This window comes from Saccopteryx leptura, chromosome 3 (assembly GCF_036850995.1).
Source record: "Saccopteryx leptura isolate mSacLep1 chromosome 3, mSacLep1_pri_phased_curated, whole genome shotgun sequence".
Taxonomy (NCBI): Eukaryota; Metazoa; Chordata; class Mammalia; order Chiroptera; family Emballonuridae; genus Saccopteryx; species Saccopteryx leptura.
In genome coordinates this window covers 187333999-187361754 of record NC_089505.1, presented here as the reverse complement: position 1 = coordinate 187361754, position 27756 = coordinate 187333999, and the positions used below count along the sequence as shown (strand labels likewise).

General features: G+C 44.2%; 2 protein-coding genes across 5 annotated transcripts in view; one reads left to right on the top strand and one right to left on the bottom strand.

Moving 5' to 3' along the window:
* NQO2 (N-ribosyldihydronicotinamide:quinone dehydrogenase 2) overlaps window positions 1–27756 on the top strand; it is a 698677-nt gene that overhangs the window by 397477 nt on the left and 273444 nt on the right. The gene's annotated exons all lie outside the window — the stretch shown is intronic.
* The window catches only part of SLC22A23 (solute carrier family 22 member 23), a 204375-nt gene that overhangs the window by 139071 nt on the left and 37548 nt on the right, over window positions 1–27756 (bottom strand). For all 4 annotated transcript variants that reach the window (XM_066377043.1, XM_066377040.1, XM_066377041.1 and 1 more), the window contains exons 2-3: window positions 17532–17635; window positions 10631–10785 (exon numbers count right to left, since the gene is read on the bottom strand). In XM_066377043.1, the coding sequence (XP_066233140.1) occupies window positions 10631–10785; window positions 17532–17635 (259 nt within the window). The remainder of the gene's footprint in view (window positions 1–10630; window positions 10786–17531; window positions 17636–27756) is intronic.

Below are 27756 nucleotides of genomic sequence, written 5' to 3'. Positions count from 1 at the left end.
CTGTCTATCTATCTATCTATCTATCTATCTATCTATGCATGCATGCAAGGGAGTGACATAATGGGATAACAGACAATATCATGATTCAAGCACAGAGGCCACCTAAACAGTGGGCAAATGGCCAGGCAAAAAGGGCCAGGGGGTCTCCCAGCAAGTACCTCCCATATAGGAAGTAAGGACAGTAGCATGCCCCCATACCAACACAAAGAAGCTAAGAATATCAACAGAGATAAATTATTTACCCCCACATTCTTCTCCATCTCAGGAGCCCTTTGTAACCTCTGTAGTTTGAGCCCAGGGCCTTACACAGCAATGCCAGCTTGATAAACTAAATAGGTATCAGGGAAGAAAGAGTCATTAATTTCAATTCACACTGGAACTAGCAAAAGTTCTCTCTTCTGTAAAGCGGATATGTCTGGGGAGCTGGGTGGAACAAAAGGTCCTTAGTTCCCCTCCTGCCAATGGTGTGGAGGGAGTCCTAAGCTCTTTCCCAGAATTGACAAGAGTAAATCTCCAGCAGAGATGCTTTCAGAAGGCACAGGTTAGAAGGAACATAGCACCTTCCAGGTTTCAGAAAAGACTGGGCAGGACCAAGTCAGGTTGAACACAAGGTACCCTTTTTTATAAGAATTGTCAAAAGCCCTACAGGGTAGGAAATAAAGGGAGGCCAGCAGCCTGCAATCAGAGACCCAGAACTTTCAGGTCTCTGTGTTCCATGAAGAAGGCCCAAAGGGAATGTCACCCAGAGAGCAGAGCATCCCAACCCAGTGTAATCCTTTCCTGGTTCCTTAGACTCCCCAGGTTGGTTTCTATTATGGTAGAGGTCACAGCTTTAAAGACGCCCAGAGGGTCTGTGCGTCCAACTTCACAGAGAATCACCAGAAAGACACCCAGAGACTCAGCAAAGGGAAGGTCTGCCCACCAGCCATGGAGTGTGATGAACTCCAGGGATCAGAGACAGATGGGTCCTCACAGTTCAGAAAGAGCCTAACAGGACATCCCCACTCAGCCTCTGTGTGTGGCCCCTAATGGCTGAATTCTGGAAGGGAGTGCTTCGCCAGAGGACTGCAAAACAAACATTTGCTAGGACTTAACCTGCTGTTGAACCAGCAGTTAGAAGGTGGCTCCTGAACAACTTTTCTCTAAAAGAGCCTTTGGAATTTGGAAACTCAACAGAAAACAAACCCTGTGCTATTTCAAAGTAACATTCTTCCTCATAGGTACTCACAGCTGTCCTGATAGCATATATATATTTCACACAAATCACGCCATCAGTAGAAGCTGCCACCATCATGAGATGAAGGGAGGCAGCAAAGCTTTGTGGCAAACACAGCCAGCAGCAGGGCCAGGGCAGGCCAACAGCTATGTGAAGGGACAGTGAGCAAGTTCATGAATTAACATTTAAAAAGACAGAAAATGTATACAGGCATGTTTTATAAAGTAGAATCGATAATACAGGGAAAAGAAAGGGAGAGTGGTTGTGAATATGTGTAAGATAAATCTTGAAAACAGCTAGCAGTATTCCATTTCTTTAGTATCTTTTCTCAGCAATTAATGGAGCATTCTGGGTGTGATGGATACTCAGGTACTGATGTTTGACAGGAGAGCCAATGTCCCTATGTGTGATTGTCCAGGAGAATTTTTCCATTAATTTATTACCTTCTCCCAGCCCTGATGTGGTTAGGACTTTTAAAATACAGTCAATGGAGCTCTGAATGGATGTTACAGGAGAGGTCATTGTTAAGCTGGCCACTAGAGAAATGATCATGAAGCAGATTCTTAGCTCCCACTTCCCCCACCACAACTGTTCCCCTATGTGACCCTAAGCTAGTAGCCCGCCCCGGTCCAAAGTTCCTCTTTAGTTATGTTCTCCAAGCTTGCTGTGGCCTCAGAAGCCCTCATGTGAGCAGGCCCTCCTGCCAGAGGAAAGGGTTATCTCAGCAGAGTAGTCCTCATGTGAACTAAAGCTCGTGCACAAACACACTTGCCCATCGTTTCTCTAGATATTCATGGTTTACTGAAGGCGATCACAATCATGCACTCGACCCTGGGCACATTCTTCCATAGGCTAACTTAGAGTTAAGTACTTCACTCAAGATCACAATGGAGGGTGGTGGGGCTTGGCTTACATCCAACACTCGGATCCTCCCCCGGATCTGTTCAACTGCTGACCTGTGATCACGCACGCGGGTTCATGTGTTTGGGGGAGGTGCATGGCAAGTCATCAGACACTGCTCTAGTGTGAGCAACGTAACATCATGCGGAGAACAAAACTGCATCTCTGACTCAATTGTAGTTCTGAATTTCCAGTTATTGAGTCATAATGTACTGTCTCAGGTGACTTGGAAAAAAAAGCCATTACTGAGTTGCCTTCCAATGCAATTTTTCTACCTAATTGTCATGAACTGCAGACTTAAAAATAGTTGAAATAGTAAGTTTTATTTTACCACAATAAAAAAGTGTGTTTGTTTTCTAAAATACTTGACATAATAACAAGATAGTATTCTTTCAGGGAATACATGAATTAAAACCTATGCTTAAAATAATTTAGATTAATCACTAAATTGATTTAAGGTTGCTTTTGCCCCAGTTACCTCTGACCTACTGGACAATGGTTGCTATATCCAAAGTACATTACTCAATCCTTGTCTTGCATCATTTGACACTCATCGGTACCTTCCTTAGCTCTCTGGTTATCAGCCAATTCTGACGCCCCAGACCATTCAGGCTATTCCTTCCTATCTCCCTCAACTATGTAGTTCTCTTATCTCCACTCAATCACTTCTCCTGTTACACACTCTCTGGGTGACCTCAACTTTTCCACCCGGCCCTTCATCACTCACAGTACTCAGAATGCACCAGGTTCCATCAGTTCCTAATCACCTAGGGTACCCAGAATGCACCAGGCTCATTGGTCCTTAGTCACTTACAATAATTCCCAGAATGCAGCAGGCACCTTTTGTACTTAATTACCCACAGTACCCAGAATGCACCAGGCTCCTTTAGCCTCTGAGCAGCCACCACAAATAGCAAACACCTATTCTCCCAAAAAACTCCTGACTCAGGGCTCAATCAGGGCCTTTCCCTGTGTCTTTAGTCACTAAACTGAGTGTTCTGGAGGGCAGGAAGGTGTGTCTGCCCCTGTGTGCTCAGCCTCTGACAGTACCCAGTAAGTATTCAAGGTAACCAATCATTGTTCCCCTGACAACTAGTAAGTCCTCAGATGTTTTCCAAGCAAATGAGTGGGGGAGAAAGTAGTCTTGTGTTTCCATGGGAGTCACTGAAAAACAAAACAAGCTATCCGAAGTAGAGTTTACCTGGCATGACACTCCATAACCCAGAGGCTAACTACCCCATTTGTGTTATTGATGCCTCTGCATCATTTTGAGTTATAGTTCTCTCTATTCTCTCAGCCAAGATTATGGTTTTTTGCTAACGTAAGACTTGGCAAACTAGTGATGGCTTTACTCCCACCAGATGTGTCTGGATTTTTTGAAGAAGCCCGGTGTTCTTTACTGGGTTCCAAGGTGATTGATTTATTTCTTCTCTTTTATTTTGTATCAAGAGTAGAAAGAATTAAAAAAAATCAGCCCAATATTGCTGTCTTACTTTTCACCTCCACCCCCCTTCTGGTCAGCACAGCTTGTAGCTTTATGACCCATCCTGTCTTTCCAAGTGAAGAAAAGTTCTGTAGAATAGGGCTCCTGGAACAGGCCCGGGAATCTACCGAGCAAACATGCAGTCTGAGAGGAGACTGGAGTGAGCAAGAAGGGGTCGGGGAGGGTGAAGTTGTTGGCAGGAGGTCTGGAACCAGGGGAGAGGGGGGCTGTTAACTGCTAATCCTGCCCTATCACTTCCTCTCTCCCCATATCACCCTGGTGGACACTTAGTGCAGTAGGCTCATAGACAGTGAGGATGGAAGTGCAACAACTCTATTTGTATGCACTTGAGAAGGACACAATTTGGAGGCAAGTACCCCTGGTTTCATGGCCCCTTTTCCCAGAGCTATGAAATCTTCAACACTGCAGGAGGCTTACTGCTTGTGCTTAGAACTCAACAGCCATAAATTCTCAAACTGGAGGGAACATGGAGACCAGTGGTTTTTCATTTGGTTTTGCTGTTGTTTTATTTTTATACTAGTATTAAATATTGTCATATAGGATCCATTTGTTTTTGTTTTCTATCAATTTCCCCCCACAAATGGTTCCAAGAAGAGATCCCACAGTTCTACGGTACACAGTTTGAAAACCGAAGCTCCAACTTCATGGAGTGGGAGACAGAAGCTTAGAAATAATTTGTCACAGACACAGGGTCAGTCCACTGCAGAGCTCACATGACAGCTCAGATCTCCTTGTTTCCAGACTTTCCATTACCCCTTTTAGTGTGGTGAACAGCTTTGTTTCAAGTGAAGTACTCAAGTACCCCTAAAACTCCAGTCTGGGAAGAACTTAGTCCTTAGGGATGCACAGCTTTAGAAACATACTCCATTGTGTGGAAAGGGCATCCAAATACTCCAATTTTAAGATGCCAAATATCTACCTATTTGCCATGTTTTCTTCTGATTTTGAGACAGGACTATCTTCACTGAATTTAAAGCATCCAAAGAAACAGGCACTTAGCAGCTTACTTAGTGTAGACAATATATGCATGTTGTGTTGCTCTAACTTCCAGAGAAAAGAAAAGTGGATATACAGGTCTCAGGGATGCCACACAGCCACTTACCCTTCCTCGGTCCTCAAATTTCCACTTTTAACACACAGAAAAGGTGACATATCTTTATAGCCCCTTACAAGACATGCAGGCATTTCTTTCTTCTTCTTCTTTTCTTTTCTTTTTTTTTTTTTTGCCAAGAAAAGTCTTGTTATAAATCCAAGTTTGGGCTAACATGTAAGTAGGAATAGAGACTGGTTTAATCATTTTTATTTGACAGCTGGTCCTCAGTGGCATTTTTTGGTTACCTACTGGATAACTTCGCCCTCTAGTCTGAGTCCAGCCATCAGCACTGCCCTGATCGGCTGCCATGCTGTCCCTGTCCTAGAGATGCAAACTCCCTGAGCAGGACTTCTGTTGTCAGTCACATTCTGTGGTTACACAAGAGCTGCAGCTCCTCAGAGGTGTGACAGAGGGAGGATGGGGTAGTAGAGGACAGTGCTTCGGTGCTTTGTTGCTTGTACATTTATTCCTTTGCTTTTCAGCTGTCTGCAGGGTAATGTGTTTCTAGGGAGTAAAAAGACTGACAAACCCTCAATCTCCTCTTATTCCCCAGCTTTCCCCATCTGAACCTGGATAAAATCGAGATCTTTGAAGCTTTTTAAAAATATAGAAAATCATTTGTCAAAGGCTTTTGGTAAGTGGTGACTGATTTCCTTGGTGGAAAAAGCCCTATCAGTAGAGTTGATCCCACCAGATGATAGGGGCTACAGCTCCCAGGCTCACTGCCATTGGGAAGGCCCAGGTCTGTGCAGCTGGGAAGGAGAAGGGTGGAGAAGGGACAGAAGGAGACCTAGAGATACGGCTAGCACGCATTCATATGAAACCTCCCCTTCACCCAGATACAACGCAAATATTTGTTCCCCAGAAGAAGTGAAGCACAAGATGGCGAAGTCACTTATATTTGACACTGGCAAATCTCTGTTCTGCTAATTCCACAGCTCGACAATCTCCATTTTATTCATTCCACAGTTCAATGACCCACTACATGCAGTTGTGTGGTTCAGCAGATCTTTTTTTTCAAATATAGAGCACAGCATTGTGCTTAAGAACCCTTAGACTAAATATGTGCCAAGGAATATTAGTTAAGAAAAACCCTAAATTATAGAAATATGTGCAATGGTGAGGAAGAAAAAGTCACCTTACACCAGCACACTAGAAATTATTCAACCATTTTAGAGAGAGTCTAAAACTGTGAGTGCAATGTGAGAGAGAACATCACCCCACCCAGGGCAAACTCAAGATTTCTCTGAGTCTATTTACCAGTTAAGACTTGGCATCTAAGTTTGTAAAGCAATCAGTAACTTAGTCACATGTGAAATTTATGGTCACTCCCTGATTATGTACAAAATTCCTCCAATTATTTAAGCGGTCTGGGTATAAGGAGGGTTATTATAATGAGAAAATGAAGCTTGAAGAGGATTTCTCAAGAAAGTTTTCATTGTTATTAGAAAAAAAGTTCATGTGCACTCAGTAACTGAGGTACAGTCTCTGCCAGCAAAATGTAGTGCTGCTCATTGTTTCAAATGGTGGGGAGGAGGGGCTGTTCCTGGTGGAAAGGGGAAAACAGGTCAAATGAGAAGAAAAACTGAACAAAGTATTTATATTAAAAAGAAATTATTTCTTTCCCACAGGACTTGTTACATACAACAAATCAAATTAAAAAGCAATCATCTCTCGCCTGACCTGTGGGGCGTGGTGGATAAAGCGTTGACCTGGAACACTGAGGTCACCGGTTCAAAACCCCAAGCTTGCCTAGTCAAGGCACATATGGGAGTTGATGCTTCCTGCTCCTCCCCCTTCTCTCTCTCTCTCTCTCTCTCTCTCTCTCTCTCTCTCTCTCCTCTCTCTAAAATGAATAATAAAAAAAGAAAAGCAATTATCTCTCATTGGCCTCTTTTGAAGAAAGACACATCTTAAACAAAACAAATGCTGCATCTACAATGTTACAACAACCTGTCTATAATGTCATAAATCCTACTTGGAAAAAGGATTCATACCACTCCAAATCATGTCTGCATATACTAACAAGTGACTCTTTACTCTTTGATAAGGCTTTATTTTCATAAGCAAACAAGGAAATGTGATTAATTCTTCTCTTCTTGGTCTATGGTTCCCTGACCTTTGCCCAGCTCAGATGTTCTACCCTTTTTTTTTTTAGTCCAGAGGTAAAGGGATACAATTCAGCCACTGGTGTAGCCCAAGTGTATTTAACTGTTTCAGTGTCCCCCTCCCTCCACCCCCAACAGTCTCAGAGGCAGGAAGGACACACAGCTGCAGCCCTACACAACCCTCTGAGCTCCCCTTGTTTTCTCTCACTCTTGCCACGTGCAAGCAGCTGTCATGTAAGACTTCTGGGAAAGATGCCAATAATCTCTAATTTATGTCCTAATGATACAACCACATTTGTCTTTGTTGATGTGAAGGGAACAGAAGTTTTAAAAAAAGAGTGCACACACAACCTCACAAGGCCTTGCATATAAAGCAGAAAACTTTCCCAAGTCAGCAGCATTTCTCAAAACTCCAAGTCCACCCACCTGGCAAGCGACCCAAGAGAACAGAATCTGCAGAAATCATTACTTTCCCTACTTCTATTGCGAAGCACCTGCAAGACTGAAAAAAAGAATGATATCCCATTTTCTTTTGAGAAGGTACAGGCACTTTCAGCAGATGCATTAAGTGAGATAAAAAACCTTATGGCTGAAGAGGTAGGAGGTCAGGACCATTAAGAATGTATCTTCCAAATAATCAATGCCTAAAAGTTTTAAACTTGTCTTTAGAGTCAAAAAATACTTCAACCCCATGAATGAGATGACCAATAATTTCCTTTAAGCAAAAGGAATTCTTAAGCATTAACGAAACACATGTACTACTTGTATATAAAATACTAGCAAGCACACTAATTTGGAAATTCAGTCATCTGCCCTATTGACTGGGAGCTTGTTTCTTAATGTCTTGTCACCAGCCTGGGTCTTGATGCAGGACTGACAGAAAGATGAGCTTCCCCAGCCCAGCAGGCACCATATCCTACCCCAACCCTCTCTGCCCATCACCCTTTATTTTCTCTTTGTGATTCTCCCTTACCAAGCTTTGTTCTTTTGCCATCTCCCAATCAACAGCCCCTAGGTTTAAATATTATCTCAATGAACTCCAAGTAATCATTGATGTCCCTTCACTTTATTTTAATTTTGCTATCTGTTATTGTATTAGCTCAGACAGCAGGCCACTAGTTGATACTTGGAATTTTGCATTGCAATGGTATTTGTCATGACGTCCCGTTTGTGATCCCAATCTAAGAAAACGTAATTTTTAATGTTTATTTATGCCCTGCTTTACTTCAGAAAAAAAAAATTTAAGGTCGCTTATACAAATACATACAATAAAAGAACACTTAAATTATGGAGACAGGAAATGGGGAGAAACTAAAGTAGAAAAGTTCAGATGAAATTAGGAGAGGAGCCTAATTTAAAACTCAGCTTTTTAGGCCCACACATGTGAGAGATCAGATTCAATCTTTCTAAGCTTTCTAGCAAAGTCAGTGCAAAGAGAGACGCTCACTTGTATCCGTGGCTAAAACACTCTGGCCTGCTGGTCAGATTCAGCCCACCATCTGTTTCTGACAATGAAGTTTTATTGGAACACAGCCACATCTACTCATTTACATGTTGTTCACGGCTGCTATCATGTGGGAAAGTGGAGCCGAGTATTTATGACAGAGACCTGCAAAGCTTACAATAGTTACTACCCACCCTTTCACAGAAAACTAGTTTGCAGACGCCTGGGTTATGTGGTTCTGTGCCTGTGACATAAAAGCATGGCAGTTCCCAAGGGTAAGGACACTCTTTGTATGGTTCCGAAACGAGCGAGAATTTCCTACTATAAAGAGCTTACTATGTAATCTCCTGAAATAAAATACCCTTAGCTTCATTTTTTTTACAGTAAATATAGCAACAGGTTTCACAGAGCAAATGGCAGGATATCACAACACAAGTCAGTAAAAGGATTCTTCGTGAGGTCGAAACAAAGCAGTTCAAAGCAGGGGGAATTCTCTCCTGGTCTGGCTTAATTCAGGGAGGATCTGCAGAGATGGTGAGTTTCAGCACTGTGCAGCCCTTCCCCGCCCTCCTTCCTTATCCCAGGCAGACCTGGCTAATGGGTCAAGGTGCTCTCTCCGGTTGAGCCCTAATGTGTCTTTTCAAGTCTTCTCTGAGTCCCCCGGCAGCCTCAATCAATCATTAGCAGTTGGCATGCAAGATAAAACCAGTATGTTATCTTTGCTCTAAGATAATTTTCCATGAGCATTCTCTCCACCAAGTCTGATGAGTGCTCATGTGGGGAGGCTCAGGTTATGCACTGCACTAAGTTCTTGAAGCTCAGTTATTCTATTCTGTCATGCACAGTGGTCTCCTTCAATGGCCAACCCCAGGAAGCACTGTACTGACATCCTCTGGTGAGAGCCAGGTGCCTCACAAGGATGGCTGACTGCAGAAGACCCCATCACACCTGCACATCTGCAGGGCAAGAGAGAGTCTGACAGGAGGGCCCGGAGCCTCCCCAAAACAAGGACTCAGAACCTGTTCCTCTGAACAAACCAAAAGGTGAGTGGGTTAGAGAATGGCAAAGGCATTTTATCTGGAAAAAATCAAGCCCAATCCTCTCATTTTTGTTCAAAGAAACAAAACCTCCAAATGCCATGACCTAGACCTATGGATCTTGGACACATATATTCCTAAAGAACCCCCTAAGAAACAATGGTTCCAAAATAAATGCCAATGAACTGGAAAGAGTTCCATGTGTGGGAGGATGACAAAACTGCCAACTGTGGACTTAGAGGCCTTTCTCTTATGCCCATTTCTTCGTTGTGACTATAAAACTATGTTACAAATTGATTATTTTTCTATTCTATATAATAGGGGAACAAAAATTCAGGTTATCTAAAAATGCCATCAATTTTAATAAGCAAACTTAAGAGAGTCCGAACTATTCTTATTCTAAACTTAAGAGAATCAGAACTATTCTTATTTCCTCACTGGAAATTACTACTTGAGCTATATTCGACTCCTGCCCATGTTGTCAAAGGGAAAGAAAAAGACAAAACCTGTTGTGAACCATCTTACATCATCCCTAACAGTTCTTCTCACAAGGCAATCAGAAAGCATAAAACTGGAAAATAAGTAAAAACTTTCACATACACACCCCTTCTTCTTATGGGTTTGTGACTGTGTCCTAGAAAACATCAACGACAAAGGAGTGAAACACAACCATACTTGATGGGGCAGTTAACATGGCCAACAAACATGATGGGTTAATGGAGAAAGTTTTCCTTTACCTGAAAAAAAAGCAAATACTAATAAGCACTACCATTTACTCTTCAGTAGCAGTGTACAGGGGGCTAGTCCTGACCACATAAGGCCACATCGAGGCACATGAGAATGTGGACAATTTGGACTCTGCATCAGTGTACAGAAAAATAAAATTTAACTCTTAAGGAGTCAATCAAAACACTGAGCCCAGACCAAATGGTAGCTAGCTGGCATGCTTTTCTGAAACCAAGTACAGGGATGCCTAATTATGTACTGAACTTGAAAGTGCACAGAACACTAACACAAAACATTCTGGAGGAAAGAAAAGCCCCTCCACATCAGCTGTGGGCTGAGCCCTGCTTCTCCAAGCAATTATGCAACCGAGTATGTCCTCTGATGGTGCCCTGAGCCCACGCTGAGCATCAGGCTAGAGTGGGTGTTGAATGACATTACCTGAGAAAAGCTTTCTCACAACAGCTGAGGCCATTAAAGCCTGTACTTCTGAAATACAGCCATCCCAAACTAGCCACGCAGAGCACCCCTTCCCAGAACCTTGTAGGCAGCAGCAATACTCTTTGCTAATTTCTTCAAGACCAGTTGTGAAGGCTGCTACTTACGTAATGCATACAAGGTGAGGATTATTCCAGCCAGGCAAAATCCTTCAAAGAACCTGAGTGTGCTGAACATTGTCACATTCACGGACAGGGCCACGGTCAGTCCAAAGATCAAAATGAAGGTGATGGAGCACAGAAGCACAGGCCGCCGGCCGACCCTGGACACAGAGAGAGAAAAAGTTAAGAGTCACTGTGGAACAGGGCTATGGCATCACATGCTAAAACCCAGTACCCAGCAGGTGCTCAACATGTGCTGAATGAGTACTGGACTAAAAGTCTTCCTACTATCGAGACCCACTTTTGGTATATCTAGGGACAGAAAGGTGCTCAGGGACATTCAGCCCAATGCCTTCATTTTGTAGATAAAGGGGCATAGATTAAACAGCCACTGCAGAACAGAATTGAAACAGGAACCCAGATCCTGTTGGTAAGTTATTTTTGAGTACATAAGGGGATAATTTGAGGCAAGAGTAACAAAATCAATAACTCCCCAAACATAAACCTTGACACACCCAGCATAAAATGTCTTGAGAAATCACTGACCTTTGGAACTGGCTTCAAAGTCAACACAGACACTGAGATAAGTGGCTTCATTTCCTCTGTCAGGGCTGGTAGGTAACTAGTCAGGTCCCTGACCTCACATACAGCCTGTCAGAGCCAGGGCCAAGCCAGCCGCTGATGTGTTCCAAACAGGTGGTGAGGAGTAATGTTTAAGGGATCACTGGCTGAACTAGGTAGTTTGAACTTTAAAGGGCAGGTGTGACCTGCAAGTGAAGCCCACCAGGCAGTAGGCGGTTGGGAGGAGCCTCATCCACTGCGTTTCTGGAAAAAGCAGAACACTAATGAGGCCGGTGGACTCCAGAGTCAGGCGAGGTCGGCTGTCACCGAGGGTGTCACGTGCTTAGAGTGTGGCTCACAGGACAGCAGGGGTGGGCCATGGGAACTGAAAGTATGTAAGCAGTTCTTCATCCCTCCCTCCCAAGCTTCCAGGTTTTCCTTCATAAACTTATTGGGGAAGTGGTGGTGGGGATCTCCACCATACAAATCAATATAACACAACCAGTCTGAACTAGAAGAATAGCTGAACAGAGAAACTGGAGAGAAATTCTATTTCCCCGAGGAGGAAAGTCCGTGCCCAGTTCCCAAAACACTCGAAGGGTTAGCTGAAAGCCATGAACTCACTTAGACATACTTATGACAAAGCATCTGTGGAAAAAAAGCAAAATGCCCAGAGAAGGCCAATGAATTCGTGGTTGTCTCGAGCTGGGAGTGAACAAAAAGTGAATGAAGACAGGTGCTAGGACTTCCTTTTATGGTGAGGGACATATTTTCAACTTAGAGTGTGGGGATGATTGCATAACTGTAAACATACTAAACACTCATTGCATCATATACTTCAAATAGGTGAGCTTTATAGTATGTAAAATATCTCTCAATAAAGCTGTTTTTAAAATAAAAAAAAAAAAAACAGTGCTCAGTAACACATTACTCTGCCTCATGAAGGAGATAAATGTAATTTCAAGAAAATTTGGGGGGATGGAACTACAGGACACAATTTCATTCAAAACTTTTTAGGCTTCTAACATTCCTCATGGTCACATTAGTTTAGTGCAGGGGTTGGGAACCTATGGCTTGCGAGTCAGATGTGGCTCTTTTGATGGCTGCATCTGGCTCGCAGACAAATCTTTAATAAAAAAAATAGTAACATTAAAAATATAAAACACTCTTATGTATTACAATCCATTCATTTCCTACCGCTCATGTTCATGGTTGCGGGTGGCTGGAGCCAATCACAGCTGTCCTCCGGGACAACACCAAATTTTTATTGAATAATGCATAATGTACATGGGTCATCATATGGCTCTCACGAAATTACATTTTAAAATATGTGGCGTTCATGGCTCTCTCAGCCAAAAAGGTTCCCGACCCCTGGTTTAGTGCAACGAGGCCACACTATGAGATCAATGCCAATATAAGTTAATAATCATGTCGGAGATTTTAGCTAATTATTTCCCTTGATTGGTGCTGGCTGGGGTCACTAAGCCCTTATCAGGCTAGTCTTACAGGTAATTTATTCAGAGCTAACAAATTTATAGACATAAATTTAAAATATGGCTTAGCTGTTCTCCTTAAAGGGAAACAAAAATCTACCGTATTTCACCTTTTTTCAATAAATTTGGGGTCTAAAAACTGGGTGCATCTTATACAGTGGTTGTAGATTTTTTTACTTGCATTTCCCACTTTTCACCCTTGTTTTTGCACTCACTGTTTGAAGACAGTGATTTGTCATCACAGTTAAGGACAAGCTAATGGATGGGAGTTTTGACAGTGATGAGGAGTTGTATGAATTTTATGATGAATAAAACTTACGTTCAATAACTTTATGTAATACTTTTTTTCCCAAAATTTGGCCCCAAAATTAAGGTGCATCTAATACATGGAAGCATCTTATACATGGGGAAATATGGTAACATCAATTTTTATTTACCTTTATGCCCCTAAATGGGAGGCAGCCATCTGTAAAATGGGGTGAGCATCCTGTCTCACAGCATATTAAATTCTTTGAGAGATGATAGGCATAAACACAGTGCCTGGCCCACAGCAAAGAGCTAAATGTTTGCAGCTGCCATGATTCATTCCTGCATGTCCCTGTCCCTGAGCCTCACCAAACATAGACTGCCCTGTTCTGATACTTTGAAAAAGACCCCCATATTTTCTTTTTTTACTTATACAAATATTCTAACTCTCTCCTTCTCCAATGATTGCTGGAACCAGCAAGTAAAAGTTATTATTTGGAACTGTGGGGCAAACGTCTTCAAAGTGAGAGCACTCTGGTCTTGAATCTAGGCTCACCACTTATAATCTGTACAATCTTGAGAAAACCACATTTTTCGTGTTTTCTTTAGGAACTGCAGGTCAATGCCAGCCCAATGGGGTTGTCATCAGAGGTAGATAGTGCAAGTATTTAGCAAGGGGTTAACAAATGTTCATTATAATCACTGGAGTTTCATTGTGAACTGCCTTCCCCCAGGGCAGAACCGCCTTGAAGAAAAATGATAAAATCACACTCCTAGATCTATAATGCAGAGGACTTTATCAGTCAAGCCCTATGGAGGGCAGAATAATGGCCCTCAAGGATGTCCACATCCTAATCATCAGGACCTGTGACTATGTCACCTTTTATGGCAAAGCAGCTGGTTCTGCAGATGTGATTAAGGATAGGGACCTTGAGATGAGAAGGTGATTATCCAGGTGGGTCCAATCTAAGTACAAGGACAATCTCTCTTGACTACAGGGATCCAGAGAGACAGCAGCATGACAAGGACCTGACTGGCCTTTATTGGCTTTGAAGCTAGAAGAGGGGCCACAAGCCAAGGAATATGGGTGGCCTCGAGAGGCTGGAGAAAGCAAGGACATAGACTCTTACTAGAGCCCCCAGAAAATAACACCACCCTGCTGGCACCTTAATTTCAGCAAGTGTGACCCACAGAACTGTGCATGAATTTATTTAAGCCACCAAATGTGTGGCAATTTGCTACAGCGGTCATAGAGAAGTAATGCAAGGTCTCCACAGGAAACAGATGTCCTGCTCAAGTGAAGTAATTTGAGGAGATTTTAATAAGAGGATTATTTACAAAAGGGTGGGCAAGCTCTGAGAGAAACCTCGTGGCTACCGACAGCAGGGAGTTTGGAGGAAGGGTGGTCAGGGAACCCAGGGAGAAAGACCATGTGCGCAGGGCCCCCAACAAAAGCGGCTAGCGCTTGGCAGCTCTGCACAGACCAGGCTGGGGATCTAGATGCCCCTACCTCACTCTCCACTCTCCCTCAGATCTCCAGGCGGTGCTCCTGCCCACTTACTCGGCTGAGCCAGGAGTGGGAGGGCAAGGGGCCGTCCAGTGCAGGCCAAAAAGGGGCCAGCCTCCCAGGGTGCAGAGGGCTCCCAGAGCGAGAAATGTAGAACATGTAGCAAAAGAACCAACAATGGGGGGTGAGGGGGGTGATCTGGCATGAGCCACTGACAGGGCTGTTTCCCCATACGTCCAGCACATACATTATACAACACATGTGTATGTCCCCAAACAAAATGTACGTGGAAAGCAGTACCTTCTTAAAGAATAAAATGTACTACTGAAGTTTTACTATATACCAACTACAGTCCTTGAAAGTTTAACCTATGACAACTTCCCTAAACAGGCTGGACAACAGCCGTGAAATCTGGAGTCCCCTCTGAATGTGTTCATTTCCTTTTAAGCAAGGCCCCAGCAGGGAGCACAATGCCAAAAATAAATAAGGGTGGAAAACACCAAACTTTTCAAACTGGAACAGAGGCCCACTCAAAATGTTCAGAAAGCCTCAGAATAAAGCACTGTGCCCAGAGTGCCTGGGCACACACACACACACAGCCCTGGGAAAGCAGCTGCAGGGAAAGGAATTTGCCACACTAGACGCTGCTGCTTATCTGTGAGGGATCCCAAGTCTTCCGCTTCCTTCCAGTCTGGTGTGTGATCAGGGAGGCACACAGCATATATATGTAAGAAGCAAGAACCCACAGAAGAGCCTCTAAACAATTTAAACACCGTTAGAGACTGACATTAATACGTATCCTTATTTGCTTTCCCTATAAAATCACTGAGCAAAGGAAACTAGAAACTGAGTCAAGTTTGCATTCTGTAGAGAGAAGTGCTGTGAGTGGCATTAGTGTATCTTCCTAACCTATGTTAATGCTGACTTCTAGGAAACAAAAGCCTTTGTGGGTAAAGCATTGTGTCTTTTAAAGATACTCTAAAAGAGTATCTTTTAGATCAGTACAGCTTACTCTGAAAATCTTAAACTCAAGTATTTGCTTAAAAAAACCCCTGAGCTCCCCCCATTACCCTCACCAACCCCCAGAAAAAAGATCCAAGAGGGCCCTGGCATAGCTTCTCAGGGGTTCTTCACAGCTTCCCCATTCCTGTCCCTAGGGAACGTGTCCTTAAGAAACATTTACCACCAATGATTAAGCAAATTCTGAACACACAGGGAATCTCACATACTAATGCAAGGAACTCTTAAAGACATGCTAGCTTTTGGAAAGAAATTTCCAGAACTTAAAACTTGTGTCAGGCCTTGAGCAGGTAGCTCAATTGGTTAGAGCATTGTCCTGATATGCCAAGGTTGGCGGTTTTGATTCCTGGTCAGGGCACATACAAGAGTGCATAAGTGGAACAACAAATTGATGTTTTTCTCTCTCATTCTCTCTAAAATCAATTTTTAAAAAAACAGTGTCAGAACTGCTCCAGGCTCTGCCTGCTACCCTGCCCCCAGCTCTGCCCCAGCTTGCTTTCTCAGCTAACCAAGCAGAGAGGGTGCCGCAGAGCTGGCCACAGGCATAGCGGTTTGCTCCATATCATCCTCGGTCCTTATTATGTCACTGGGTCCACGATGTCCTTATTCTCACACACACACACACAGTCCCTTTAAAGATAAAAGAATGACAAGGGAGGGACAGCTAGCCCATGCTTTGCTCCTTGAGCAGTCATGTTACTTGAAAACCCTGTTGGCCCTAACCAGTTTGCTGCGTGGATAGAACATCAGCCTGGTGTATGGAAATCCTGGGTTCGATCTCTAGTTAGGACACACATAAGAAGCGACCATCTGCTTCTCTCTCCCTCCTGCTCCCCCTTCTCTCCCCCTTCCCCCCCCCCCCCCCCCGCACCAGTGGCTGGTGCTGGACTGGTCTAAGCACCAGCCTCCGGTGCTAAAAATAGCTCAGTTGATCTGAGCATCAGCTGCAGATAGGGGTTGCCTGGTGGATCCCAGTCAGGGTGCATGCAGGAGTCTATCTCCTATCCTCTCAATTAAAATTTTTTAAAAAATAATAATAATAAAAAAAAAAAACCTTAGCAACATTGGGCAACTGCCTCCCCACTCAGACATTTCACAGCTGCCGCCCTTGTGACTGCAGAAAGCCTTAAATAGAAGTGTTATGGCACCCCTATAAGAAGGTGGCTCGGGGGCCACGCAGCTTAGTTTGCAGTCCTGGCTTTCCAACGTGAAAGCTGACTGAACTTGGGGATTCCATTTAAACCTCTGTGCTTCTGTTTTTCCACTGTAAGACAGAGGCAATAACAGTCCCTATCTAACAGGAGTGCTGTGCAGATGGAATATATTCATGTATGGAAATAGCACAGTGCCCGGCAACAGAAATTAGTCAGTTAAGTGTCAGCTCCTAATACTGTTGCTGTTACTATTATGATTACCATCCCTGTGACCATCTCCCCAGCCCCACCTTACCAGCCTCCCCATTCTGGACTTCACTTTGTTCTAGACCCTTAGACCTCCTCATGCAACCAAGTAGAGCACATTCATTCTCAGCTCTGGTCACTGCCCCGCTGCTGCCTGAAGTGCCCATCTGTTAGCCACATGCTGTCAGCTTGTCCAGGCCCAGCTCCCCATGGGCCCACAGAGGCATCTCCTGGCCAAGCCAACATCAAGGACTCTCCCCTTCTAAAATGTGCAGGACACTTTGAGGTGCTAATCAGTACAACCTTACCTGTTGAGTTCGCTGGGTTCTCCTCTCCCCATTTTTTTATGTGTCTTGTCCATCCAACCCGTCAGGGCTCAGCCCAGAAAGCCCGGAACCTATATCCTCAGGCTCCTCCTATTTAAACACTGACTGTCAGTGGGAGATACAGCTACAGGCTAGTTTTCCTAGATTCTAGCAGCTAGAGAATTGCAATGAATTTAAATTCTCACTCTGAAAGGGGTCTGTGTGTACTAGTAACAGCTTTAGCCCTCTGTTCTGGCACCAATACCAGGGCAGAGAAAAGACTCAGTAAGAGCAGCTAACATGGACCACTCCTCTACAGCCAGCAAAGCCTTGCCGTGCCTTCCAAATTTCGTGCGTGGGCACTGTGGTACTCACCAGTCAGCAATGCATCCAGTTATTAGGTAGCCAAAGATTAATCCAACCAGTAAGGAGAACTTAGCGATATGCACCTTCCAGGCATTATCACACACAAGATCCCACTAGAGGGGGCAAATAGAAAATAAATCAGAGAGAAACATACACAGATGCCAATTGTAGTCAATCACAAGGGCAAAACAATGACCGTGATAAGGGCCATGACACCATTTACAGCGGCATGTCATGTACACCATTAAGAGTCTCTTTGACATTTTTTAAAAACCTGACAAGAAATATAACTTGCCTACAGAAGAGGCGGCATAATGTTTTAGCCTGAGACAGATTATAAAAGTCTGCAAGAAGTGCCACCATGAAATCTGGGGATGTGTGTTCCTTCTGTCCCCTTGGGATGACAGGTAACCCAAGGGATGGGGGCAGCCAAGGAGCCTGGCACTCCTGTCCACCAGCACCCGTGAGCTGTCGCACAGCCCAGCAGGCAGGAAGGCCCTGCCAACATTTTATACCAGCTATCATGATAACACAAAGAATTCAAAAGAAGTTTTTGTGTTTCCATCCCCCAAAACACCACAAACTTCATAAGTGGTCTTAAAAATAAAGCGGGTTAATGGCAAATGTTGAAATACCCATTTTAAGCATTCATATAATTTTCCTCATAAATGTTCCTTGTGTTCTCCCATATTCCACTCTAAAGCTATCTGCCCTACTTGGAGAGAAAACCAATCAACTACTGAATGCAATGTTTAGACTACTTTTGCAACTAAGTTTTACTATTTAACAAACATAAAACAACCCTCCAATTTTTATTTTCTCCTTTGCAGAAGCAGGGGACAACCCCACGTTTATTCCCTCCCAGTGGGTGTATGTCCCAGTGGGACACTGGTGGGGGTATAGCACTCAGTCTACAAACAGCTAAGTCTGGCCTCAAGGGGCAAACAAAGAGTTTCTGCTGGTGGTGGCACTGTCAAGACCGCAGTGTCCACCCCATCACCCGCAGTGGCACAGGTACACTCTGTCTGGTGGAAAGAAGTGGCTAAAGCTTCCAGGTCAGTGAAGAAGCTGGAGAGATGAGGAAGTGGGTAAAGGAGTAGGGAATGTCAGAACAGAGTCCTGGAAGCAGGGACAGTATTTGTGGGCGTGGCATGGGCTAGGGGAAGATTGGGCTGAGATCTGCTCTTAGTTCTGCCTTCTTCGATATCGCACACTGGGTCTATCGTAAGACCCAGAGTATGATGGAGGGGATCCTTAAAGGGCATTGTAAACTCAGGTCAATTTCTAGACAGCCTGCTGGAGAGCCCCAGGAGTCCTGAGCTCTGGGCCTCGGTGTCAGTGGGCTTTGAGAAAAGCTGAATTTCTGCAGCAGACTCTGCGGAGAAAGGTCCTGGTCCAGACAAAGGAGGAAGACAGTTGCCTGTCACGTTCTGACCTGGAATCCTTGGGACACTTATTGCTCACTGATGCTCCCAAAGCATGTCCAACTTTCCAGAGACCTGAAGGGAGAGTGACTAACTCCTCTGTCCCCTCAGTTTTCAGAGGGATGGCCAATGCTAAACTCAAGAAAGGAAGGGAATGAGGTTGCAAGCACAGACCGACCACAGGGGCCTTGTTGTGAGGGGACAGTCAGGGTGTGCCACTGCCCAGGCTTTTCATGTTCTGGGGGAGTGGACCAGTGCTAGTTGAATAGAATCTTATCATTAGGAATTTAAATACAGGAGTTCTTTAGATGGTTGACTTCCTCCTATGTCTATTCCAGTGGTCCTCAAAGTGTGTCCCAGAGACCAGGAGGAGCAGCATCACCTGGGAATGTGTCAGAGTTGTCCAGCCCCCTCACTGAGAACTTCCAGAATGAAGTAAGTGGTAGACGTTGTTTAACAAGCCCCCCAGGGGCTTCTGCACCTGCTCCAGTCGGACAACCCCTGATGGCCCTGACCTGCCATATCTCCCTGTCATTCTGAAGACCGTGAATGAGCTTCAATGTCCTGGACTGGGTTCAAGAGCAGCATGTGGCCAAACACGGTATGAATCATGCACACGAGCATTGGCTATTGTTTTGTACTGCAAGTGAAGGATTGTAAAACTAGACTATGAGTTAAGTGGATTTTTGATGACAAATCTGGGAAACCAACATTCATGTATATGTGGGTGGAAAAAAAATTAAATGAAGGGCCACAACTTAACCTGACAAGCTCAGGTGAGCCCTGCACAACGGCCTTGCAAACTCAGAGACTGAAAGTAACTGCAGAGGATGGTCAAAGTTAAATCTTTCTAACTAAAAGCAGTTTATGGTGGGTATTTTCCTAGGGATGTATTTTTCTCTAACAAAGGTCAATGTTTACTTTAATGGGGCTTTTCTGTTGTCTTTTTGCATCTACAATAAGGTGCCTGATAACATGCCTTTAAAATGTAAGGTCATCTTCTTTTCCTGCCCCCTCAGGGCAGACACCCCCCAGAGCAGGAACCAACAAACCCCTTCCTTATTATTGTTATAATGTTCATTGCTAACCGTTAATGATCTCGTTCCTACCTGTGTAAAAGTCTCAGCATATACATTTTCACTTTTTATCCGATCCCAGAGGTTTTCCCACTTGGCTTTCACCCGTTTCCCTAACCTACAGCCATTCAATTTCATGTAACCCTTTCTCTTCCCCTTTGATTCTAATGTATAATATAAAATAAGTGATGAAACCGCCATTTTCCAGAGCACTTTCTCAATCTGTTAAGACTTTACTTCCTGGTAATTGTCAACAGTTTGGCTCAAATAAACTCATTAAAAATTCTTACAGGTTTGGATATTTCTTACGTTGACATATACTTTTCTAGGAGGAAATCGATTTTTAATAACGCCTTTCCAGATGCAATCTCTATAACTTGGAAATGTGGGCTCTGCCTATACTCTGAGTCACAGCACGGTAACTAACTCAGGGTTCACACACTGAGGTCACTGAGAGTTGCTCTCTCCTCACCGCCCAGCACAGGAACCTGCCCATAGAGCCATCAACCTGAAGAGCAGGAGCTATTTCTATAAGCACAGCTGGCTAACCTGGGAGAAGTAGTGCTGTGACACCTGTAATCATAATTCCCCACACCTGCCTGTGCCTCAACCTGGCACATTCTTGGCAAGAGAGGTGCACAGCTAGCTCCAGGCTGCTGCTGAGAAGGGCACCAGGTGCTGGCTCTGTGGTGAAGAATCACTGGCTCAGGTATTCCCCCAGAGTTCCCATTGATGAGTTTACTTGAGGATAAATGATACAAAGGAGCACACTATGCTTATATTAGATGGCCAGGGGACAAGAGATTTTCTAAAAGCATTCAGGGATGTGGGAGAAACTGCCAACACTGTTGTGAACTCAGCCCCCTGAATAATAATTGTACCTAGCCTTGGGTATCCGAGACCCAATTAATATTTCCTTCCTTCCTTCCTTATTTATTTATTTAGTGAGAGGAGGGGAGACAGACAGACTCTGGCATGCGCCCTGACTGGGATCCACCAGGCAACCTGTCTGGGGCCCATGCTCAAATCAACAGAGCTCTTTTTAGCACCTGAGGCTGACACTCAGATCGACCAAGCCATCCTCAGCACCTGGGGCCACACTCTGACCAATCAAGCCACTGGCTGAATAAGAAGAGAAAGAGGAGAGGGAGAGAAGAAGGAGAGAATGGGGAGGGGAGGGAGAGAGGAGCAGATGGTTGCTTCCCCTGTGTGCCCTGACCGGGAATTGAACCTGGCATATCCATATGCTAGGCTGATGCTCTATCCACTGAGCAAACCAGCCAGGGCCTCAAGACCCAGTTTAGTTACTACCAAGTAAAATGTTCACTGGCCTCCTCAATTAAACCTCTATAGATGAACAACAGTGAAGTGAACAATTAAAACAGTTCAGAGAGAGAGAACCACTTCCACAACCAGTAAGGAAAGAAAGTGTGGTCTGGGGGGTCTTCAGGCACTGCTATTCCCAGCCTGGGGAGGGGGCCGAGGAAGCCAGGACCAGGCAGCCCTCTGGTACATCCACCCTCTCAATTAGGCTCAAAGTAGCATCTCTGAATCAACAAGCAAACCAGCTCCAGGCCCCAGCAGGTTCCCCAAGATGAGGTTCCTCCCGCCTGTGGCTCTGCCCGTAACAACACCCTCAAAAGCCTGCAGGGCCACCCTGAGGCACATTCCACAGATCAGGAGGGGTGAGACAAGGGGGATGGGTGGGGGGGGTCCTGTGGCTGCACCTAGACAACAGCCCTTGTTTGACTTCTACTTGTGTTAACAAAAATGCACTGGGAGAAGAAAATACCTTCAGACATATCTTCAAAAGGATCTCAGAAGTGTGAGCAAGTTTTGAGAGCACTTGCTCTTGAAATGTGGTTACTCTGCTGTGGCACCTGATCATGTCACTAAAGCAAAGACTAAGGGACTTTAAAATATCTGAAAAATGCAAAACTGGGACTTAGTATGACGCTTTTGTCTCTGACATTACCCTTGTCACTGTCACTCTCCCTCTTCTCACACCCCCCAATCAATCGGTCAGCACGTCCAGGGAGGCCCCCTTCTACACACATCCAGCGCCTGTCCCTCGTGCTCCATCTCCACCAGGCCAACCCGGCTTCTGGGAACATGGTCGGGGTTCTTCCCCGTCCTTCTTCTGGTGTGCAGGCTGGAAGGAAAACACTTCCAGACTCCCTTACAGCTAAGATTGCAAATGTGATTCAAGTTCTGCCACTCAGCCGTGTGACCCAAAATAGTACACAACCTAGTTCTCATTTTTGGGAGGACTTGAATTAGGAATGGAGTGAGGCAGGGAGCACGCGGGGCACCCATGCTGCTGGTCAGATCTGGCAGGGGGACTTGGTCTGCAGGTGGCTCAGCTGTGATCTCAGAGCCAGCGGTTCAACAATCATCCCCTGATTCCCAAGCCTCCTAATTATGACTTGGTTTCCTGGGCAGGCCAGTCTTGGGAGCTGTTCCAGGAATCCTTCTGGAGGCCCTGGCTTAAGCTGTTCCTACAATTTAGTGAGCACTGTTACTCTACATTCAATCCTTTGCTCCTTAAGTACCTAGTGTGGTTTTTGTTATCTGCAAACTGAACCCTAGTCCCTGATTAACTTTCCTTGGGATGGAGTGTGCAGAACTGGACATCACTATCCTCCCTCCCTCCTGAACTAGTGTTAGGGTTTCTATGCCCTAACTCCAGTCTTCCTCACGCCCACTGCCTACAGAACAATGAAAACAACCCTATAGTCAGGCACGGTAACACTTCATCAGCCTTGCTAACAAGATCATAAGAGTGTTCCAGTCATGGCCCCATTTCACCATTGTAGGCTTGCTTTCTTTGCCATTGTTTCAAGACAGGGACTTGGAACACATCATCTATGATGATGGTGGGGCCTCAGGAGGCTTGTGAGCCATGACTAAACAATGAGAAAACTGACTGTACAAAGTGTTCTCAATGTTAGTTGCACATGTTCCATTAAAAAAATTTAAAAAGGCAGATTTTCTACAGAAAATCTAGTAGATTCTCTCTCTATATATTAATATATGTAGATATATACATTAATTTTCTCATTGATTTGAGGAGGGAGGGGAGAGCAAAAGAGAGAGAGAAGCATCAACTTGCTGTTCTACTTAGTTGTTCCATTTAGTTGTGCGCTCATTGCTTGCTTCTCGAAAGTGCTCTGACCAGGGATTGAACCCGTGACCTCAGAGTGCTGGGATGACACTCTATCCAATGAGCCACCCAGCCAGGGTCTTTACCTATATATTTTTAAGAATACACTAAAGAAATAAAATTTATATTATTTTCAAAGGCATGATCTCACTGCTTCACTTGCCAGAGTGAAGAAATATTCATTAAGGAAACTAATAAAATTTCTGATGGAGATGAAAAACAAATGGGAGATAAGGAAAACAATCTTATTTTCAAACAACAATGAAAACTAGGATAAAGTAGAATGTGTGAAACAATAACATCAAAAGGAAGGAACATAAAAACAGAAAACAAAAGAAAAACAACATAAAAACACTGGAAGAAAACATTACTTATCCAATTCTGAAGTGGAGATGAAATCCTCAGGATAAAAACCAAGGTGAAAAAAATGTCGTAAGTAAAGACAGATAGATTTTATAACAGTTTAACTCGTTTTAATTAATTTAAAAATTCCCATGCATCAAAAATACCATAAACAAAATTATAAAGACCCAGATTTATAAAATATATATATTGTAGGGAATCTGAATATGGCCACCCCAGAAGCTACCTTGGGCATAAGGATGACTTTGAATCAGACACAAATGAGGATCAGAAAGAAGACTTCTCAAAGCTTTGCTTGCCTGACAAAAAGCAGAAACTGCTGAGAAATGGGGCTGCTATAAACCCCCTCCTCGGGGGGAGTGTTATGGCCATGAAGATGATGGGAGAGTCAGTACTAAAATGGCTCTGCAAACAAACCATACTAAAATGACCTCTTCTTTTCCATTTTCCCCCTTCATATATTTATTTTCTCAAGTTTCCTGCTCTTAAAAGCCCAAACCCCTTTTCCTCTGCTTATACTTGTCTACAGCTGTATTGCCCTTTGGTTAAGATGCTACATAAGTCCAGGTTCTAACCAACACTCTGAGCCCCTATCACAAAGTACTCTCATAGGCACACTAGCTGCACACGTTAATAAACTCTGGTTTTCTCTTTTTCAATCTGTTTTTCTATCAGTCTAATTTTCAGTCTGGGTCCCAGCTACAGAACCTAGGATAGTAGAGAAAAACAATTTTTTTTCTCCACTGTAATATCCTAAGGTTTTTAATATCCTTAATATTAAATAAATATTTATGTAAGAGGGAGGCTAATATTTCAACTAGAAATAAGTAAAGCACCCAGACAATTAACAGTATAAAACAAATGATTAAAAATACTTGGGATATCCTTTGATTTTTCACTAATGAAAATCAAAACTCAACATTCCATTTTCTAAAAAAAAAATTTTTTTAATTTCCCAAAGATGCAGGAGACAGAAGCAATCAATGAACACACAACTAAGTGGAACAAATGAATGCTTCTCTCTCTCTCTCTTTTCCTCTTTCTGTTTCTCCAAAATTGGTCAATCAATAATAATAATAAAAAAGATGCAAGAGAAAGAAAGAGGTTCAAACCTGTGCTGGGAGTATGAAACAGGCACTGTGCTTCTGGAAGGAAGCAGGACAACATGCAGGACACACTTTCACTGGTGTACTTTTTATTCCAACAGTTCCCTCTCACAGAACTTGTTTCCTAGCAGATTACCAGATGCCATGCAGGTCTCAGTGCAACGGTGTTCCAGGGTTCTAATTTATAAGAGAAAAAAAAAAGGGAACTCGACTAAATGTCCAATACTCCTACAGAGCCATTAAAATTCTGCTTTTGAAAACTAATGATGGGGCCCTGGCCAGTTGGCTTAGTGGTAGAGTGTCAGCCCAGTATGTGGATACCCTGGGTTTGATTCCCAGTCAAGGCACACAGGAGAAGCGACCATCTGCTTCTCCACTGCTCCCCCCCTCCATCTCTCTCTCCATCTCTCTCTTCCCCTCCTGTGGCCATGGCTCAAATGAGCAACTTGGCCCCAGGTGCTAAGGATGGCTCCATGGCCTCTGCCTCAGGCACTAAAGTAGCTCGGTTGCTGAGCAACAGAGCAATAACATCAGATGAGCAGAGCATTGCCCCATAAGGGGCTTGCCGGGTAGATCCCAGTCGGGGTACATGCAGAAGTCTGTCTCTCTGCCTCCCTGCCTCTCACTTAAATTTTTTTTTAAAAAAATTAAAAAATAAAACTAATAATTGAGAAAAATGTTCATGAGATAGTGGTATGAGAAAGCTTCAGAATTAAAAAAAGAAAGAAAGCAGTGAATAGATGCTCATGTACACAGGGTAAATCAGAAAACATTCCAAAATATTTAAAGTGATTGTCTCTAGAGGGTTGAATTAAGGCCAGGTTTTATACTTTTGACTTTTGTAAACTTTCTACATCTAATCTATAAAACTTATAATGAGAGGAAAAAATATAGGTAAACATAAACTCCTGTGGTGGTAGGTGAAAGTGATGTGGGGGTGGGTAAGACAAAAATCATTAAAAATAAAAAATAACCACAAAAAGCCTTTTCACCTTTTCAGGAATATGCACTTTACCACAATCTAAGCACTCAGGCCTAGAGGAAGCTTGTTTAGAAACAAACCAGGTCTTCACAGCCTGAAGTTTATTTATGTTAATGCACATGAACTAAAGCAGAAGAACATCTTTTAGGGAACTAAATAAAAACTCTATCCCAAGTTTCATCTTTTGTAGTGGAGATTCCCCACCTGAGCTTGTTCCATTAGAAACTAGGAGGGTTTTCAGTGACGTCACGGAAATGGCGCTGCGAGCAGTGCGTCCGACAGATCTCCCCAAAATCTCAACAAATTTATCAACTAGAAACAGAAAAATCTATCCTCGGAGCATTCCGGAGTTCCACAAACACTGAAGGCAAAAGAGCTGCTATCACTTGGAGCTAAGAGTCGGGAGGGAGCTGAAGGTGTGGAGGAAGCTAACTGCCACACGGACGTTAGCTCAAGCCGAGGAGGAGGAAGTGCGCCAGTGGTGAGTCAACCCACGCGAGCAACTCGAGCAACTGCCCACCCACACTTGGGGAGCAACAGCCTACGCGCTGCGAGCAGCCGCCGGGGTGCTCTGAGAAGCGGCGCTGCCGTCCGGGCGCACAGCGAGCTCCCGTGTGCACAGCGAGCGAGCATCCCTAGCCGGCGGCGTGCCCAGAACACCCCATTCGCCCACATGCCCAGAGCATCCCACTTGCCCACGCGCCCAGAGCACCTCACTCACCCGCACACCCAGAGCACCCCATTCTCCCCCGCGCCCAGTGCACCCCAGCTGCCAGCGGCAAGCGGGAAGGGCGCCAAACCTATCTTCCCTACACCGGAGCTTCTCTCCGTGGGAGGGGCACCTCACCCAGCCATTCAAGCTAACAATCAAGCGTTGGGGGAGGGGCGCGCGGGCAGATTGCAGGCCTTTCTGGAGCACATCTGCGGATCCAATCACTAAAATCAGCTTAACCAACAGTCTGCGCACCTCCCAACTGACCCACGGGGCTCTAATTGATAAGATCTCTCTCAGTTCAGAGATCCAAGACAAGAGGCGTGATATTTTTTAGTGCCTCTTGCTAAAGGGGCGGGGGCAACTTCTGATTGACAGAGCTTTCATACTCAGGGATATAAGCTAACAAGAGGGACTTGGCAGATGTTAAGATCTGTACTGCAAGCAGTGACTAGTGCCTCTTCTTCCCAGCCAGAACAGGCTACAAAGTGCGGAAAGCCTGGGAAGAGTGGTCCCACTGAGTGCTAGGCACCGAACAGGCCTAGAGGCTTATTGAAAGTCACCTTGAGAACAATTGGCTCCCAGCCCCGCCTAATTACGCTGGCGGCTCTGACTGCCAGAGCCTTACCCAGAGCCCTGCGCTGAGTGGGGATAGAGTGGTGATTTCCCAGCTCTTTGAGCCTCTTACTCCCCAGGCAGAGGCAGTGGCAGCCTCTTAGCTGGATCACCAGGCTAACTCAGGAAGGGGAGACTAGGAGAGAGGCTCCGGGAAAGCAAACTTTCTAATTGTTGGATCCTGCAAATGCTAACAAGCCTTGACTACCAAGGAAACTGAAGCCAACTATATGATATTGCCGTAGAATCTCATCAACTGCAAATCCCTACCTAAGCGTGACACAGGGGCAGAGCCTGGGGTACAGAGTCACCGACCAGGAAGAGGGAGAGAAAAGAAAAAGGAAGAAGTTAACCTCTCAAAATCAAGAAAAATCCACAGACTTTATAACTTGTTCCATTATTTTTGTTTGTTTGTTTCTTTTATCTTCTTGCCTTTATTATTATTATTATTTCTATTTCCTCCACCTCAGTCCTTTTATTCTCTGCCCATCTTATTCTTCCCTTTTCTTGAACTATACTACCCATGAGTGTTACATTTTATTTCTTTCCTTCGTCCTTACTCTCCTTTAGGGTTACACTACAACACCCTTAACTCTCACTCTCTCCCCTTTTGTTTTTTTCTTTTCCTTTTTTTCTTCCTTCGTTTTTCCCTTTTTCTTATTTCTCCATTTCTATTCGTTTCTTCTTTTCTCCTTTTACTTTTCCTCCCATCCAATCCTCAATCACGAACAAATAATTTAATTTGGGACTCAAGTTTTTTTGGGGGGGATTTTTTGTTTGTTTTTGTTTTTGT